Source organism: Coturnix japonica, chromosome 27 (assembly GCF_054131305.1).
Source record: "Coturnix japonica strain WE chromosome 27, WE-NBRP24, whole genome shotgun sequence".
NCBI lineage: Eukaryota > Metazoa > Chordata > Aves > Galliformes > Phasianidae > Coturnix > Coturnix japonica.
The window spans coordinates 6,785,502-6,802,804 of record NC_140689.1 but is presented as its reverse complement, the minus strand read 5'-3'; the positions used below and the strand labels follow the sequence as shown (position 1 = coordinate 6,802,804).

Below are 17,303 nucleotides of genomic sequence, written 5' to 3'. Positions count from 1 at the left end.
AGGTGTTAGGGAGCAGCCAAGGCATCAAAGAGTATCAAAAGGCTTTGAAAGGTATCACAAAGCGACAGCCAGGAAGACTGGGATTATCATGAGCAGCAACCTGGATGCTAGAGATTATTTGCTCCCATACAAAATGGTAGAGATCTTGCTGCAGACATCCCAAAGCCAGGCAAAATGGGAACCCAGAGCTCTGCCTGCACGAACCCCACAGCCATAGCGTTGCAAGCTGAGCTGCCTTGCTGTTGGTTGCATTCATCCCAATCCCTGTGAATGAAGACTCGGAATGCAGCCAAGGCGATGATTGAGCATGAGAGTGACTTTATTCAATAAAAGACAGGAGGGCTTGAGAGGTCAAGGGTGAAGATGGGACTCCTCTTGTCAAGATGAGAGTGGCTCAGAGCTGGTGCTGCTGCCTGGTGCCTGGGACTGGCAGCCTGACTCTAAGTCCCCATCTAAGATGCTCAGCTTCACCTCACTGATGCTGCCCTGCTCCTGCATGGTGGTGCTGCTGTTGGGGCACTCGGGCTGTGCTTGGGATGGGCAGCACTGCAAAGGCGCTGGGTCACAATCCAGGCAGGTGACTGTGGTGTCTGGCAGGCTCAGGTCAGGAGCTTCAGCAGAGCCAGGAGATATGAGAGCATGAACGTGGATGAGCCCCTTGTGTCCATCACTGTTACCATGTGGAAGGCTGTCATCCGAATTGCAGCGATTCGTGCTTAATAAGAACTCTCCATTGATGGAAACACACTGCACATCACTACTTGGTTTGGATCTTTGGGTTTGACAAGGGCTCGAATCACCTAGGAAGGCATAGAAACACAAGGGTTAGTGTCAAACGTTCGCAAGTTGAATCATGAAAGAGGTTGTTGATATTTGGTAATACAGTGGCGGCAGGAAGAAGGAAATAGTCTTCAACTAACAGAGTCACTGTCTTGAAAGTGATCCTCGTGCAGGTCCAGCTCTTGTGTTGACGAGAGACTCATTTGGGAAAGACAGGGGTCAACTGAAGATGTCAGGCACATGCTTGAACACCAGAAGGAGGTACAAGCCCATTGAAAGCATGAATTCTACCTGTGTTGCTGACAAGCAGTGTTTTGAAAGCTGGATTTGCACCCTTACCTGCCAGGACCACGAGTTCTGCTTTGGAGGGCTCCCTGGCACTGCTCTGCAGTTGGAGTTTGGCCACAGGGGATGGTCTGTGCAGGCAGAAGCAGGAACGCCAACTGCCAGCTGGTGACTCCTTCATCTTGCTGGATCTGTAGAGAGAAAACAGAGCATGCTTTCATTCAGTGTGACCTCACTAAGCAAATATTGTCTAAGACCATGAGTATCACATAAATGTGCAGATCTCAAGCTGCTCACTTATCTAGTACCCTTGGCATGATGCTTTATTTTCCTCAGCTGATCATCTAGATTGTGCCTGTTGAAGGTGCAACAACAGCCTGTTGGTCTCGATTACCTGTGAGAGGCTCTAACTTTGGCCAGGAAAAATCATTTGAGGATAAGTAATTCTCTTGGAATCAGTATGGCAGTCTTCCCATTCTTTCTTACCAGCACCCATCTTACATGTTAATTAAGGCTACTGGAAATCAGTTTTAAGATCAAGAAACAATTCAGTTCAAGCATATGCAATGATAGGATCCGTACGTCACCTGCAAAAGTCATTTTATTCAATCCACAATCTCATCCTACAGACAGTTCCTTAGAAGGATCCTTAGGCACACCAACCCCGTGCTCCTATTACAGACATTAACCCCTTGCATAAGACAGGTGATATACCTACAAGATTATCTACAGCTTAGACTACGAAAACAGGGAGTCTAGCTAGAGAAAATAATCTACCTGTGCTTCTGAGCAATCTGTTAACCACTCTCACACAGTTCAGGCCAATCCAAACAAGATGCAATGACATGTCAGCCACAGAAACAGCTTGATTTTAGGGTGTTTGTTTGGACACGCCCCTGTTGCATACAGTGCTCAAACATGCATTACTTGGGGGCACATTGTATTTGATTTAACAGATCCTCTTACCTTTGGCTTTGCACAGAGTCCAAAGTCTATCAGCTTCAAATTGTCAATCAGCAGATTTTCCCGGTGGATGAGAAAGCAGTCAGGAATGATTTCCACCCAAGTGCCCAAGGAAACATCTTTTCTCTTCTCTTCTTTCCTGCTGTGGACAGTGGTTCCCAGTCTACTCAAAGCTCGCTCGCTCTCGCTGTCTCAGAGATCTTCACTGACTGCTGGCAAGTTCCCATCTTCCAATATCCCAGGTGGGAAATACTAGCTTGTATCTGTTGGAAAGGACCTGGGGACTAGGAGGACAAGTGGTGAGAGACCACAGGCTGAATGCAAGTCAGCAGTGTGCTCTGACAGAAAAGAACAACAAGATCATCAGCTGCATTAAAAGCAGCACAACCAGACCAGGACAAGTCATTCCTGCTTCAACACTCATTGCACCACATCTACAATACTGTATCTGGTTTTTGGCCAGGAAGGATAACAACCTGAAACAAACTCTGTGGATGACCTCCAGCCTGTGCAGGGGGCTGAAGCTCCCACTCAGAGAAGAGAAGCTGGGGAGAAAGATGTTTGTTCAGAGTGCCTTCCAGTAGCCTTAGATAGAGGGATTTCATAAGATGCCTAGGAAAATGCTCGTGCTGTAATGATTTGCTTTACTGAGAGATACCAGCAGCTTACAAAATGCCAAGCTCTAAGCTATTGGTGAGGAAATATTCAAGCCTTCCAGTACCTAACCTGTGCTTCAAGTCTTCAGTGACAGAAAATCCATTGGATGGGGTCAGAGGAATGCATCTCACCCCATACCCTCTGTATAGCCACCATTTGTTTAAAGGATCACTCTTCCTTGAGGCACAAAACTAGAGCAGGTTACACAACAGACTGACACCACAAGGGCTTCTCTCTAGATACAAACTGCAGCAAAGAGCATCACAAAAATGTGAAACCAACACTCAGATCAGATCCGTGTCTCTGCTCCGCTCATTAGGAGCATCATGTTTTACTCCCCTTTCAGAGGAAGATACTTGCTTTTGCATTCATCATAACTATTATCCTTTTCTCTATCTCAGCACATAATTCTATCTCAACCCATGAGTTCTACTTTGTGTTACTTCTCCCCCCTTCAGTTCTCTCCTGCAATCCACTGGAATGGAGTGGAGTACTGTAACTTTCTCTCCCAACAGAAAAATAAAAACACATTCATTATTATTTATGGAAGACTGACTGCAGTTCATGCTCACTGGTTTGAGGTCTCTTGGCATAACCCTGACTGTGAACAGAAGCAATTGCTGAAACAATCTGTCAAAAAAAGACTGGAGCTTCCTCTTCCGAAAGGCGGTCCTTAGAAACAATGCAATCAAACAGCTTCCCTGTAAGATAAGGTTATCTGAAAATGCATTTAGAGAGTATCAGAGAAAGATAAGTAACAATGACAGCACAGAAAGCAGAAACTATTTCTTACCTCTAAGACTATAAATATTTCTTTGATGTCTCTCTTACATGATACAATGGGCAAACACGTTGATGACTTCAGTTCTTCATGGCATCAATTTCTGTTTTAGCATGAGGCAAGTCATCCTTAACAGATCATAAAAGCAAGCGATGAAATCGCTAACTACTGTGACATACCAGGTACCACATCTGACTGCTGTGGAACATAACAAGCACATATGGGACAGTACACAATTCAACATCAACTCAGCAATGACTGGCATCACTCCCATAGAAATTCTGAAACAGAGCTGTGAAAACTGAAAAGTAAAACATTCAGCATTTTCAATGGCATTTTGGTAAAGTTGCTGTAATAATATAACAATGTAATGTAATGTAATGTAATAACGTAATAACTTCCTCCATTTTACAGACAGAGAATTCTGCCCTCTGAACAACCAGCAACAAGATTTGTGGTGCTCTGTTAAACTTTTTCCAGCTCTACAGCATCTTTCAAAAGGCAATGGGACCAGTAGGCTGCATTCCTATGTACCATCCCACCTGCCCCTGTGTTCTTGAGAACTCCACAACTCCAACAGAAGATATTATCATATTTAAATGCTTTTTCGCTTACCCCTAAAGTAACTTTCTCCATGATTTTTAGTGCAACTTTTTCACCAGTAAAATTAAGCCGCCCAAGTTTTACCTTTGCAAAACCACCTACAATTCAAAACACAGATGCTTAAAGTTGAGTGTGAATTCTTCTCTAATATAATATTACAGGTAAAGCAGAGTACCTAGCATACACTGTGTGTAATGCTTTAATTAGAGGAAGAGGTAATCAGCACCATCAATTTCCAACAGGTCTCAAAAATCCAATTCCAAGTTTATACAAATGAAACCTGACTTAGAGAACTGACAAGAGCTGACAGTCTATTCTCAGATTAATTCTGGGGTGGTGAGACAGACTGTTAGGCGTGCTGTTTCTGTACAAAGATGACACTTACCCGTTCCAACTGTTTCATGGAATTCCTAGTACTTGAGAATTTCCTTGTAGTCACTGACAGACATCCTGAATGTGCAAGAACTGAAGATCCTCCAAGCACGTGCAATGAGGAAGTGCCAGCAGTGTTCACATCCTACTTAGGACATATTCTTAGAGGCAGAAGGGACACTCGTGGCAGATCCAGCAATGCTCATCTTCTCACCAACATGCATCCCCCTCTCACCCAGCAACAACAAAACATAGTGCATGAAGCTGGCTTCACTTAGGTTAACAATATGGAACATCCCTCAGGGCTTTGTGCCACAGAGCAGTAGCAGGGCTGGATTACAGCTTTAGGAAGCAGTGGAAGCCTTTCCCTGTACGGTTACAGTGTCCCTGCACACACCCCACAGCCAGAGCGTTGCAAGCTGAGCTGCCTTGATGTTTCTTACACTCATCCCAGTCACTGTGAATGAAAACTCAGAATGCAGTCAAGGCGTTGATTGAGCATGAGCGTGCCTTTATTCAATAGGAGAAGGGAGGGGTCGTGAGGTCTGGTGGAAAGATGGGACTCATCATCTTTTGTAATCATGACAGTGGCTCAGAGCTCGTGCTGTTGCCTGGAGCCTGGGACTGGTGGCCTGATTCTGCGCCCCCTTCCGAGATGCTCGGCTTCTCCTCTGTTATGCTGACCTGAGCCTGAATGGTGGTGTTGCTTTCGGGGCACTCGGGCTCTGCTTGGGCTGGGCTGTCCTGGAAAGGCTCTGGGTCACAATCCAGGCTGGTTCCTGAGTTGTCTGGCAGGCTCAGGTCAGCAGATTCATCAGGGATGGAATGAATAAGAACTTCAACGAGGATGACATTCTCCTTTTCATCGTTGCTGTCATATGAAACTGTGTCACTTGAACTGCCGCATCCTGTGCTTCCTAACATCTCTATATTGATGGAAGCACAGGATGCGGCATCATCATATGCGCTGAGTCCTTGGGTTACAATAGGGCTGGAGTCACCTAGGAACGAGTAGATACACAGTGGTTAGTGTCGAACGTTCAGAAGATGAATCATGAAAGAGGTTCTTGACATGTGGCTATGTAGTGGTGGTGGGCAGAAGCAAATAGGCTTCTAGCAACAGTGTCACTGCCTTGAAAGTGATCCTCGTGCAGGCCCAGCTCTTGTGTTGACAAGAGACTCTTTTGGGAAAGACAGGGGTCAACTGAAGATGTCAGGCACGGGCTCGAACGCCAGAAAAATATACAAGCCCACTGAAAGCATGAATTCTACCCATGTCGCTGACAAGCAGTGTTTTGAAAGCTGGATTTTCACCCTTACCTGCCAGGACCACGACTTCTGCTTCAGAGGGCTCCCTGGCGCTGCTCTGCAGTTGGTGTTCGGCCACACTGGATGGTCTGTGCAGGCAGAAGCACGAACACCAACTGCCAGCTGGTGACTCTGCCCTCTTACTGGGAGAACGTGGTCTGGAGAGAGAAAACAGAGCATGCTGTCAGTCGTGGTGCAGGGTGAGGGAAGAGCTGCACCGAGCCCTTGCCAATAGTTGCCTGTTCCTGGCAATGCCTGCTTTCTGCTGAAACACAGCTTAGAAACGCGCTCTGTTTCAAACAGCAGAGGACTCTTCCACTCCTACAGATCAGCCCTCAAGGCCTGCTAGCTAAATTCCTCTTAACCATGTCAAGCAAGGTGCGGAGCATGTGAGTTAAGGCTACACAGCAGGACAGGACAGGAGCTGGCAGGCTCATATATATGTAATGGACAAAAAATAAATCAATAAAACCCATATGACCAATGAAGACAGGGGCTGGAAAGGGAAGTCCTCTTTACCTTTTAGATGGAAGATCAATGACTGTGTGGATGCTGCCCGGTACAGCTGCGGGGCCCTCATCCAGTTCTATCTCGCTGCTCCCTGTCGCAGTAGGAGTGCTGCTCTGGCCTCTCATCTGAGCCTGTGCCTCCTGCACAGTGAGCAGCTTGGTGCATGGAGGAGACACCCACACAGACTTGGGCCCAGGTAGAGAACTGTGCCCTGCAAGGGAAAACCACAGGTAAGACAGAGGATCAGAAAGCAGCAGCACAACCATCACAGTTATGCATTTCTCTGAGACTTGCATATCCAAGCCACTAGCAGAAGAGGAGCTCAAAATAACTGTGTGCCCAGAGGTATGCTTGTGGCAAAGGACACAGTCACAGTTAAGACCAACTCACTATACTGAAACAGGCAAACAAAAACCCTAGAAAAACTAGGGGGCTGGGAACTCAGAAAGCTTTGCTGCCACAATTCAATCAAGCTTCACCTGCTTGCAAAACATCTTAATTACAGTGACGGTTTTCTCCAAGTAAAGTTTGGGTTTGGACACACTAAGGACCCAGCAACAGGGCACCATATTCTAACCTAAGCCCAGAAGCCTGCTGTCTCCTCGACAGCAACAGCATTTGCAAAGGTCTTGGAGAAGCCCTGGATTGGATCAAGGTGACAGATCAAGATCAAGCTAATGGAGGAAGACGCTCACCCTCTCCCACGGCTGGTGTAGATTCTGAGCTGAAGAGGACGTCTGTGTGAGTTATGATGAACTCAACCAGAGCTGACTGCTTCTGCAGCTCCATGCAGGCAGCTTCATTACTGGCACAGGCAGACGGGCTCTGCTGGGATCTGAAGAGAAAGCAGATCTTACAAGTCATTTCCCCAAGATCATTTCCCCAAGTCTGAATTTCTGTAGCCAAAAACTGTCAAGTTGGTCTCTGGAGACTTTCGCAGTGGGCAAACAGCGATGCCACTGACGAAATTCTCCTGGATGATCAGGGACACAGCAGTCCCAGCTAAACAAGTGAGTAGAAACTGTCATCTAGAAATTGTGCCCCTGGGGTTGGGGGAAAACAGAACTAAGCATCGTGTTGAAATGGAAAAAGAAGTTTACCTTAAGAGGTTTGGAGCCCACACAATCGCTAAGTTCTTAGCGTCCATGCTGGTGACTGAGCAGCTGCCTGCCAGAGATGCCAGGTGTTTCATTAAATATTGCAGAGTCCTGGAAAACAAGAGAGGCAGATGTTCAGCACCAAAAAGGAAGTCGTGCTGCAGTGCGCAAAACAAACATCACTTCATGCTGGTTGTTGTCATTGCTACCCTCCCTGAACATGAAGTACATAAAACGTTCCCAATGCCACCACGCTGCAGCACCAAGCCCTGCAAAGCACAGCCGCAGCCATCGGCTGCACCAACCGTGCCCCCGTGCCAAGGAACTGACCCAATCAATTGACCCAATGCAGCCTTCAGCCGCTGCAGTGTGCACAGGCATGATGTTGCAGGTGTGAGACAACACCTGGAATCGCATCATCGCCCTCTGAAAGGCAGCAGGGCTGAGCTCAGCAGATCGAGCGCAGCACTGACCTGTAGTGAGGAGCGGGCAGCTGCTGGATGGCGTCCTGCATTCTGTGCACCCGCTCCTCCTCTGCAGCACCAGCAGCGTCCTGGAAAAAGGCAGGAAGGGATTCAGACACCAGTCAGGCTGGAGAGCTGCCACAGGTTTGGGAAATGTGGGGACAGAGCGCTGGTGGTCAGCACCGAGGCAGACTCGATGCCTTCCAAGAGGCATCAGGGGAACACAGCAGCATGCAGCCTGTGCCATCAAGGACAAGCAGTGCAAGCTATGGGGGGGTTTACTGCCTGATTGCACAGCGCAGCTCCTTGCAGCAGGCATTCGTCTCCAATTTGCTATTAACCCCATTCTACCAATAGCTGGGGAACAGGAAAGGAAAGGGAATACTCACAAGCATTGTGAATAGCTTAAATAAGCACCTCCTGGCACTACAAGTGCCATCAGTGAGAGGCAGGATGTGGCAAAGACATGCCTCATGGGGCTAGCAGAAAGAAGACCTCAGAGCTGGGGCACTGCTGCAACCACTAGCCAGGACGCCCAGGGAAGACGCACATATCTTTTCCAAGACATTCCCCTGTGCTTACCAAGAACTTGTCATACAGCTCCTCGGTCAGCAGAGGGTTCGGGAGCTCCCTGAAGTACATTTTACACAGGGAGCTCACACTGTGAATGTCTTGGACGCTCAGCTCAGGAAGCTGCTCCATATCGAATTCATGGCTGCAGAGAAGGACACAGAATTGGGCAGAGGGCTTTGAGAAAGACGAAAACAAGTCCACAGCCACACAAAATACAGTCAAGAAAAGGAAGAGGTTCCTCTGAACACCCACAGCATGGCATGGGCCCCTACTGACAGCTGTGTCAGTCGCAGCACTCTTACCGTAGTCGCTGGATCTTGGAAGCCACGCCGGACAGGCAGTATATGCCCCGCACTACGCCATTCTGCTCAATAAACTGAGCACAGCTCTGCAGGACCTGGGGGACTACAGAACAAGAGACACTGGTTAGCTTAGCTTCTTACTCAAGTCCTGGATCAGGCCGTGCCCTTCTCACATCCCATCCTCTAAGCCCAGCCAAGATACTGCTTGCTTCCTCCAGAGGGGAGAAAGCTGGAAGAGACAGCTGTGAGGAAACTGCACAGAGATGTGTTCTTGGCTTTCCAGAAATGCCACGACCTATCAACAGCCTGGAGAAAGTAATTCTGGCAAAGCCACAGACACTGCAAGTCCCATCACAGCTCCCTCAAGAATCTAAAGACCAGAAGAGCTACAAAAAGGATGCAGGATGCTCTCTCTGGCCAGAAGGCTTCCTACGTTTTCAGGCTGAAACAATTGCTGGATATGATCTCCCTTTCACCTTTAGATGCCCAATGGAGCAAGATCTCAGGAATGGGCTGTTCCTTACCATCACGGCCAGAGCGGAGAAGGTGCTCTCCCAGGTCACATCCAAACACCCCTTCCTTCTTTGGCTCCGGCTCCGCCGCTCTCCTTGGACGGGCCTTCACCAGGGAACGAAGGAAGGGGATGAGCTTGCCCCGTCTCCTTGGCACTGCACAACAAAACAAAGAATCCAATTCATTTCAATTTCAGGCTTGGCTCAGTTGGACAAGGCCAAACATAATGCATTCAACAGGGCATGTAACAACGGGAAGAGCATTCCCAACAAGGACATGCAAGAACAGATTTTCCCCATCCCTGGAGGTGCCCAAGGAGCTTAATGCAGTCCTCTTGCTAAGCTTGCTGAACTTGGGCATTAACAAATCCCCTGAAACCCACATTTTGATCCCATTTTACTAACCCGAATTATCAAATGTAACATACGTACCTGGCTCTGGCAATGAATTGACGAGGGAATCGGGAACTTTTCCTCTGATGAGTTCAACGCACTCACCAGGGAAAAGCCCAACCTGTAATAAGAACAAAAAGACAGGTGGGCATTAGCCCAAGCCCAGAGCCAAAGGGAAGGTCCTCTGACACCGACACAGGGCAACTGTTTGTATCCAGACGCTATCCTGTGCAGGCAGAGCACCTCCAGCCTGAGATACCCGACTGTACTGAAGTTCTGCTCTCTAGTCAGAAACATGTGCCTACCTCAAAGCCACGCTTGCCTCTCCAAAAGGGGCTCAGCTCCTTTGGTGGCATAGAAACAATGCTCACCAGATCTCCGACCTGCAAGAGATTAAATCGTCAATCCCACATTCAGAAAATCTGGTAGGAAAACACAGCTCAAATGACTGCCTCCTTCTATGCATGACAACAAGGAACGCCTCTAACTGCTTACCTCAAGGGAGAGCTCACCCGGCCCCTGGGTGACGTAGGACTTAATAACATGGGCTGCCGCAATCGCTGGAACGTTAATCGATGACACTACATGCTCCAGCTGTGGCTTCCGCATGTTATCAGCCTGCAAAACAGAGAACAGACCGTTATCAGGAGCACTTCAGAAGGAGCTGCACGTCTCATCACAGTTATTTCCCTTCCTGGCGTGCATTGCCAGGCCATGCAAAGATGCATCTCTCTCTACCCAGACTAATCAGCAATGGCATTGGCGCAGACAGCTGGCCAGGCCCTTTTTGGCCCATTCTTTCCTGCAGGAGAGTACATCTGCAGCTCCCTCTGCTAGCTCAACACAGTGAACAAAGACCAGCCAGAGCTTCATACTGTACCTCCGTCGCCGCCAGCTGAGGCTCACGGCTGATCCCACTGCACGCGACACCCATCACAGAAGCTGTGAAGAGCTGGAACAGAGCAGAAACACACTTCTGTTTTCTCTATTCACACAGCACAGTATGGACACACTTCTTCAGAGCTACCCGCGCATACCCTGCGGCAAAACCATGCAGGGGGACAAAACATGGCACGTACCTGGCAGTGAGATCACCTCAAGCTATCTGCAGCAGTTCCTTGTCGCTTTGCTCAGATGGAATGAGAGCAAAAGCTGCACCGAGGCAGTGGGCGGAGGGTGAGGAGAGGAGAGAGAAAGAGCAGGTCAGTGAGCAGGGCTAAGACAGTCATGGAATAACACACACAGCACAACCGTCCCATCCACTTGCTACAAGACATGCTGAGTCTCAGGCTACGTGATGCCTGTCCACCCAGCAACTTTACAACGCTTCCACTACTGAGCAAAGACAATGGAAGAAGCACGGGACAGGTGTCAACTTTACTGATACCCCCTTTGGAACGTGTGTACCAGGGGAAAATTACGTCTGATGGTCAAGAGTAAGCAATACGGTGCTGTGAGCTCCGACAGCCAGCAGTTCTCAACACCTCACTGCCCACCCATCCATCCCACACCAGCTCAGCTTACCTACAAGCTGCTGCACACTATGGTGTGAAGAAAAAAACACTAAAGGAACTAACTAACGGCACTAACTAACTAAAGGCACTAACTAACTAACGGCACTAACTAGCTAAAGTCACTAACTAACAAACAGAACTAACTAACAAACAGAACTAACTAACAAACAGAACTAACTAACTAACAGAACTAACTAACTAACAGCACTAAAGGCACTAAAGGCACAAGAACAACAAAGCAATCAACCACTCCGACCACTAGCACACCCACAAAGGAACACAGAACGCACCGCTCCTCCCCTCATTCCAGCCGCTTATGACATCACCAACGGCCAACAGCCTGGTCCACCATGACCCCCCACAAGGCGGGGAGCCAAGACCTTGTGGTCACATCTGATTCCAACACGGCACCACAACATTCCAGGACTCAGTGTGGGCTTGGAATTCTATCCTGGTGTGGCAGCGCAATGGGAGGTGTTAGGGAACAGCTGAAGAGCTGAAAGACACCGGACGTTTCCAAAGGAGGGTGCCAGATTAACTCTCAGCATTCTCTTGCGGGGCTCTTAGGAATGTTTCAAACCCATTTTCACTGCGTAGCTCATTTCTAGAAAGTCCAGTTGAGAAATGCTCACTTTGTCTGGGGAACGCCTCTATGCATCATGAATGAAAAATAAAATAAAATGAGCACGCGGCCCTATGAAACTTACCTCTGTGCTCTTGCTGTCAGCCAGACACCTCAGATGAGCATGACGTGTCCCTGCTCCTGAATGAAGAACCACCCAAGTCTGTGTTCCACTCTGCTCCATCACAGGGTCTAAAAGAAACACAGACAGAGATGATTGCAAGATAATTTGAGCAGACAAATAGGAAGGGTGCACATGAATTCTCTTTAGCAAGAAATACTACTTGAGAATCCACAGACAGTTTTTGGAGAGGTAGTATGAATGATGAACAGAAAGAAAATAGATTCATTAAAATAACCTAGTTAATTATCTCCCCATCAAAAAAGCAAGCTTTCTGGGCACTGTTACCAGCAGCTCCTAGAACACCTTGCACCACAAACTGCGGCACATACATTTTCTTCCCACAGGTCCCTCCCCTTTCTCATTAGTGTCAGATTCACTCAGGTTAAAATACATGGATCAGAACAGCCATTCAGTTCTGATGAGGCAGGATCCCACCACCGGGATGTCCCCCAGTCCCATTCCCTGCTTTTCCCAGCATGGGTTGGGAAATCAACAGCAACTGACATCACCTACCCAGACTTCTGCAGGGCCTTCCATTTGGTCTCACATCACAGAGAGAAGCAGGAGAGCTCTCGTGGCACAAAGCTCGGGGCTGCAGAAATCAAGGCTGCCTCTAAGATGGTGCTTCAAACAAAATGTGGAACTGGACATGAGACATGAAAGACAGGGCTGCATGTGCAACATCAGCGCTTCCTGCAGAGCATATCGCACAGCTGTAGGCACACTGCAGAAGACTCACACAGCACCTGAGAGGTAACAGCTCAGGAAGGAAAAACCTTACCCCGGGAACACAGCCACAAGCTACTCTCTTCTTCGTGGCCTTCCTTCACACTCAGCATTTCCCTCAAGAGTGCTGCTCAAGGTGATGCTGTCTCCTGCTGTTGGCCACTTGCACTGCTGGATGCTGCACCCACAGCTCATTCTGCTTGGGGCAAAGCCTGCTGGCTTCACTGCAAACCACAGGCACAGGCCACAGCCTGATCCACCTGCTTTGTCTGAAAGGCTTCTAAGGCTGCTCTCATGGGATCCCTTCTGCTGCTCCTTCTCTCTGGGCAGGAAGCTCTACTCTCTCAGCAACAGCCAAGAGCTGGAAGGCTGGAAACGCCTCTAATCCCCACGGATGATTCTGTCTACAAACACAACAGCTGCCTGCTCTTCAGCAGGGGGATGCTCACCCAGCAAAGCGCTCACCCACCAGATACCTTTTCCATAATCTCAGAGCTGTCACAACAGTGCAACCCTCTGCACTGCATTTCCAATCAAGGTAAACATAGATCTAAACTACTCCTTCTGTGTTCATACATAGATCCAGTTTGGGCTGGAGATCGAGAGCTCAATACAACAGATATAATGTGAGGTGCAACTGGAAGACGTTTCTCCAAGCCAACAAAAGCCAACTCACCAACCATCAGCCAGGTCTTGCTAATTCGGATGATCGGAGCATGAGGGAGGGGGTCGGACATCGGACCACAAGTGTCCATTTCCACTGCAGCTCCATCTAGAGAAGAGCATCAATCAGCAGGTGAGAATGAATTCATTCACAGGCTGCACAATGAGTCTGTTCTTGACACAAAAAAAACCACACTGATCCCCCACCAAAAAAGGGAACGGCAGGAGCTAATACGGACCAAAGAGGTTCTTGTTCCTACGCCTCATCCTCTCACCACAGGTCTCAAATCCATTTGACTCCAGTCACTGGATTCACCCTGGCCTGGCCCAAGACCCGGTCCTACCATAGACTCATAGAATTACCCAGGTTGGAAAAGACCTGGAAGATGATGAAGTACAACCACAGCCTACCCTAACTCTAAAAACCCTACACTAAATCATATCCCTGAGTACCACATCCATATGGCTCTTAAACACAACCAGGAATGGCGATTCAACCACCTCCCTGGGGAGCCTATTCCAGTACCTAACTACCCTTTCTGTAAAGAAGTGCTTCCTAATATCCAACCAAAACTTGCCCTGCTGCAACTTGAGGCCATTTCCCCTTGTCCTCTCACTTGTCACTAGTGAGAAGAGACCTGCCCCACTCTCACTGTAAGAACCTTTCAGGTACTGGAAGAGGGCAATAAGGTCTCCCCTCAGCCTCCTTTTCCCCAGACTAAACAGCCCCAGCTTCCTCAGCCTCTCCTCATAGGGATGATTCTCCAAGTTTTCATGAGCCTTGTTGCCCTTCTCTGGACCTGCTCCAGTAACTCCATGTCTTTCCTGTGCTCAGCTCCCCAAAACTGAACACAGTACTCAAGGTGAGGCCTCACCAATGCCGAGTACAGGGGCAGGATGACTTCCCTAGTCCTGCTCACCACACCATTCCTGATACAAGACAGGATGCCATTGGCCCTCTTGGCCACCTGGGCACACTGCTGGCTCATATTCAGCCGACTGTCCATCAGCACACCAAGGTTCCTTTCCATCTGTGAGCTTTCCAGCCACACCTCCCCAAGCCTGTAGGGTTGCCTGGGGTTGTTGTGACCAAAATGCAGGACCCGACTCTTGGCCCTATTGAAACTCATGCCGTTAGCATGAGTTAACCAGACAGACACTGGGATGCAGACTGCTCTCCAAAGCCCAGCTGGACACCAGCAAACAAGAAGTTGATCAGATCCAACCCCAAGCAAGCACCGAGCCTCCCCAGGAAACTTTGCCATCAGCTCCGTCATCGCTTTTCCTTTCCTCCACACCTCAATCCCAAAGTACTTCCCATGTCTGCCAGCACGTGTTACCTCCCACCTTCTCATCAGACAGTGCTTCAACAGCTCCAAATTTGCTTCTGGGGCCCTCCTTCACCTCAGTGTACTAACACTCAGCTGTCGTTATGATTATACCACATCCTCCTCAAAATAAACTGATTCTCAGACTAGAGGAATAGAAGGCTGAATCTGAGACATCCTCGGTCTGCAAAATAATATACTGCTTGGAAGCAAAGCTGTGTGCCAAGGAGCGCAGCTGCAAGATGCAGAAGAAAACTCACCATGCTGCCCTTCTCCATTAGAACAGAAGGAAACACCACAGAAAGACAGAGCAGGCTTCACAAGCTCAAAATCCAGCACATCAAGCTGGCAAGAGATGATTCTGAACTGCTGTCGTTTACACTTGTCTCCACAGTGGGGTCCGTCCAGGAGAGCTGAGAAGGAACTTACTGGCAGTGGCAGGGCCCTTCCTTGCAGCACTCCTTCTGGTAGTTCAGATTCAAATTACACAGAAATCCTAGCACAAGTTCTCAGTGAGAACTGCACCTAACATTCCTCCTTCTACAAGCAAACAGGCCCAACACGTGGTCATGAAAATGCTTTCATCAAAAAGAAGCAGAGATGGCACGGCAGGACAGATGTACTCGGTGTGCATGTTTGAAGCCATTTGAGAACCTAGTTGTTCTTGCTGCAGGACCCCTGACTTCTGTTAAAAGCTGAATGGTCCCCAGAGCACCTGTTTCCATCAGCTGCCACCATCCAAAACAGCCAGCCTTCTTACAGTCACCTGGCCCAAACATCCCTTTTGCTCTACACTTGATTCACAGAATCACAGAATTGTAGGGGTTGGAAGGGACCTCTAGAGATCATCAAGTCCAACCCCCCTGCCAAAGCAGGTTCCCTACACCATGTCACACAGGTAGGCGTCCAGGCAGGTCTTGAATATCTCCAGAGAAGGAGACTCCACCACCTCCCTGGGCAGCCTGTTCCAGTGCTCCGTCACCCTCACTGTAAAGAAGTTCTTTACGAATGTGCGGAACTTCCTATGCTGTACTTTCATCCCATTACCCCTAGTCCTATCCCCACACACTACTGAAAAGAGACCAGACTCACCACTATGGCTCCCACACCTCAGGTATTTATAAACCTGGATCAAGTCCCTTCTCAGTCTTCTTTTCTCAAGGCTAAACAGACACAGTTCCCTAAGTCTCTCCTCATAGGGGAGATGCTCCAGACCCTTCACCATCTTAGTGGCCCTCCGCTGGACTCTTTCCAAGAGATCCCTGTCTTTTTTGTACTGGGGAGCCCAGAACTGGAAACAATATTCCAGATGAGGCCTCACCAGGGCAGAGTAGAGGGGGACGATCACCTCCTTCGACCTGCTGGACACGCTCTTCTTAATGCACCCCAGTATGCCATTGGCTTTTTTGGCTACAAGGGCACACTGCTGGCTCAAGGTCAATCTGTCGTTCACCAGGACGCCCAGGTCCCTCTCAGCAGAGCTCCTCTCCAGCAGCTCTTCCCCCAGCCTGTACTGGTGCATGCAATTATTTCTACCCATGTGCAAGACTCTACACTTGCTTTTGTTAAACCTCATCTGGTTTCCTACTGCCCAGCTCTCCAGCCTGTCCAGGTCTCGCTGAATGGCATCACAGCCTTCAGGCGTGTCAGTAAATCCTCCCAACTTCGTATCATCAGCAAACTTGCTGAGGGTGGTCACTATTCCCTCATCAAGGTCGTTGATGACGACGTTGAACAAGACCGGACCCAGAACAGACCCCTGGGGGACGCCGCTAGTTACAGGCCTCCAGCCAGACACCGCACCGCCAACAACAACCCTCTACACTCTGCCAGTCAGCCAATTCTCAACCCATTTAACCGTCCACTCATCTATCCCATACTTCCTCAGCTTTGTTATAAGGATGTCATGGGGGACATTCCTGCAAGTGATGGGAGCTCGGCATGCACACCATCCTTCCAACAGCACATCCCTGCAGCAAGGGATCACAGCACTGGCACAGCTGAAACAAAAAGGGTGTGCGGCATTTTGTTAGCACTCAGTGTGAACAAATCTACCACTGAGCAACACCGTAAGCCCCCACTCACCTCAGCACAGGTGAACCTGTAACCCCAGCCTTCCCCTATCCATGTGCACACGATCACCCGTGCGCCACCCTCCGTGCTTTGCACACTCCCATGCACGTACTGCATCTTCTGCCCTCCTTTGCATTCACAGACGTGTGCCAACCATCCCTGGGAACACGTACGTGCCTACACCTTCCACAAACACCCCCTTGTGTGCACCTGTGTGCAACCCAACTCCTCAGCACACGCACGCCTTTGTGCCACCCTGTCCACGCACTCACCACGTGCCCTCCAGCATCACTGCTGCCTCCTCTGGTACCGGACCCGCAGATGCTTCAGAGCTCATTAGCATGGACTTCCTTCCTCCCCTCAGCAGCTGCTCCTGCACTCACCTTCATTCCTACTCAGATACCGGCCGCTTCCAGCACCAGCTGACCTGCAAGACACAGAAAGGAAAGGTGGGAGTCATGCAAACGCACAAGCCCAAGGCTGCGTCACCACCACGTATGGCAGCCTCGGGAAGTCAGCTGCAACTACAGCCTTTGTCAGAACGGAAGCAAGCACCATCAATTAAGTGTGACCTCTGAACTCACTGCCACCACCTGAAGTAGGCACTGAAATCGCTCACTTCACTGCAGCTGGTTACCTCCAAATTCTTTTGT

General features: G+C 49.1%; 1 protein-coding gene and 1 long non-coding RNA gene across 4 annotated transcripts; both read right to left on the bottom strand.

Moving 5' to 3' along the window:
* Positions 1-330: 330 nt before the first annotated feature.
* On the bottom strand, positions 331-10,473 carry LOC107306918 (rho GTPase-activating protein 32-like). Its single transcript, XM_085524394.1, has 14 exons — positions 10,417-10,473; positions 10,096-10,218; positions 9,906-9,983; positions 9,640-9,721; positions 9,220-9,363; positions 8,696-8,798; positions 8,403-8,535; positions 7,830-7,909; positions 7,360-7,467; positions 6,955-7,094; positions 6,269-6,470; positions 5,762-5,907; positions 4,455-5,442; positions 331-800 (listed from the first exon to the last, which is right to left on the bottom strand). Exons 1-13 carry the CDS (start codon positions 10,471-10,473, stop codon positions 5,021-5,023), a joined length of 1,818 nt encoding a protein of 605 aa, XP_085380520.1. The 3' UTR covers positions 331-800; positions 4,455-5,020.
* Positions 10,474-11,833: 1,360 nt separating this feature from the next.
* On the bottom strand, positions 11,834-17,068 carry LOC146756435 (uncharacterized). 3 transcript variants are annotated; one of them, XR_014937411.1, is made up of 4 exons: positions 16,923-17,068; positions 13,263-13,358; positions 12,374-12,503; positions 11,834-11,928 (listed from the first exon to the last, which is right to left on the bottom strand). It is a non-coding gene; the product is annotated as an uncharacterized LOC146756435 (long non-coding RNA). The 3 variants fall into 3 exon arrangements; XR_014937410.1 differs by having other exon boundaries at positions 12,374-12,484; XR_014937412.1 differs by having other exon boundaries at positions 12,374-12,452.
* Positions 17,069-17,303: the final 235 nt, after the last annotated feature.

Bases quoted from the DNA above. Each gene is read 5' to 3' on its own strand.
- LOC107306918 (XM_085524394.1), bottom strand. From the start codon at position 10,473: ATGAAGCTCTGGCTGGTCTTTGTTCACTGTGTTGAGCTAGCAGAGGGA. The intron at 9,364-9,639 runs GTACGTATGTTA...TTTGTTGTGCAG, and splicing joins CAATTCATTGCCAGAGCCAG to TGCCAAGGAGACGGGGCAAG. The intron at 7,910-8,402 runs GTAAGCACAGGG...GCCTTTTTCCAG, and splicing joins AGCTGTATGACAAGTTCTTG to GACGCTGCTGGTGCTGCAGA.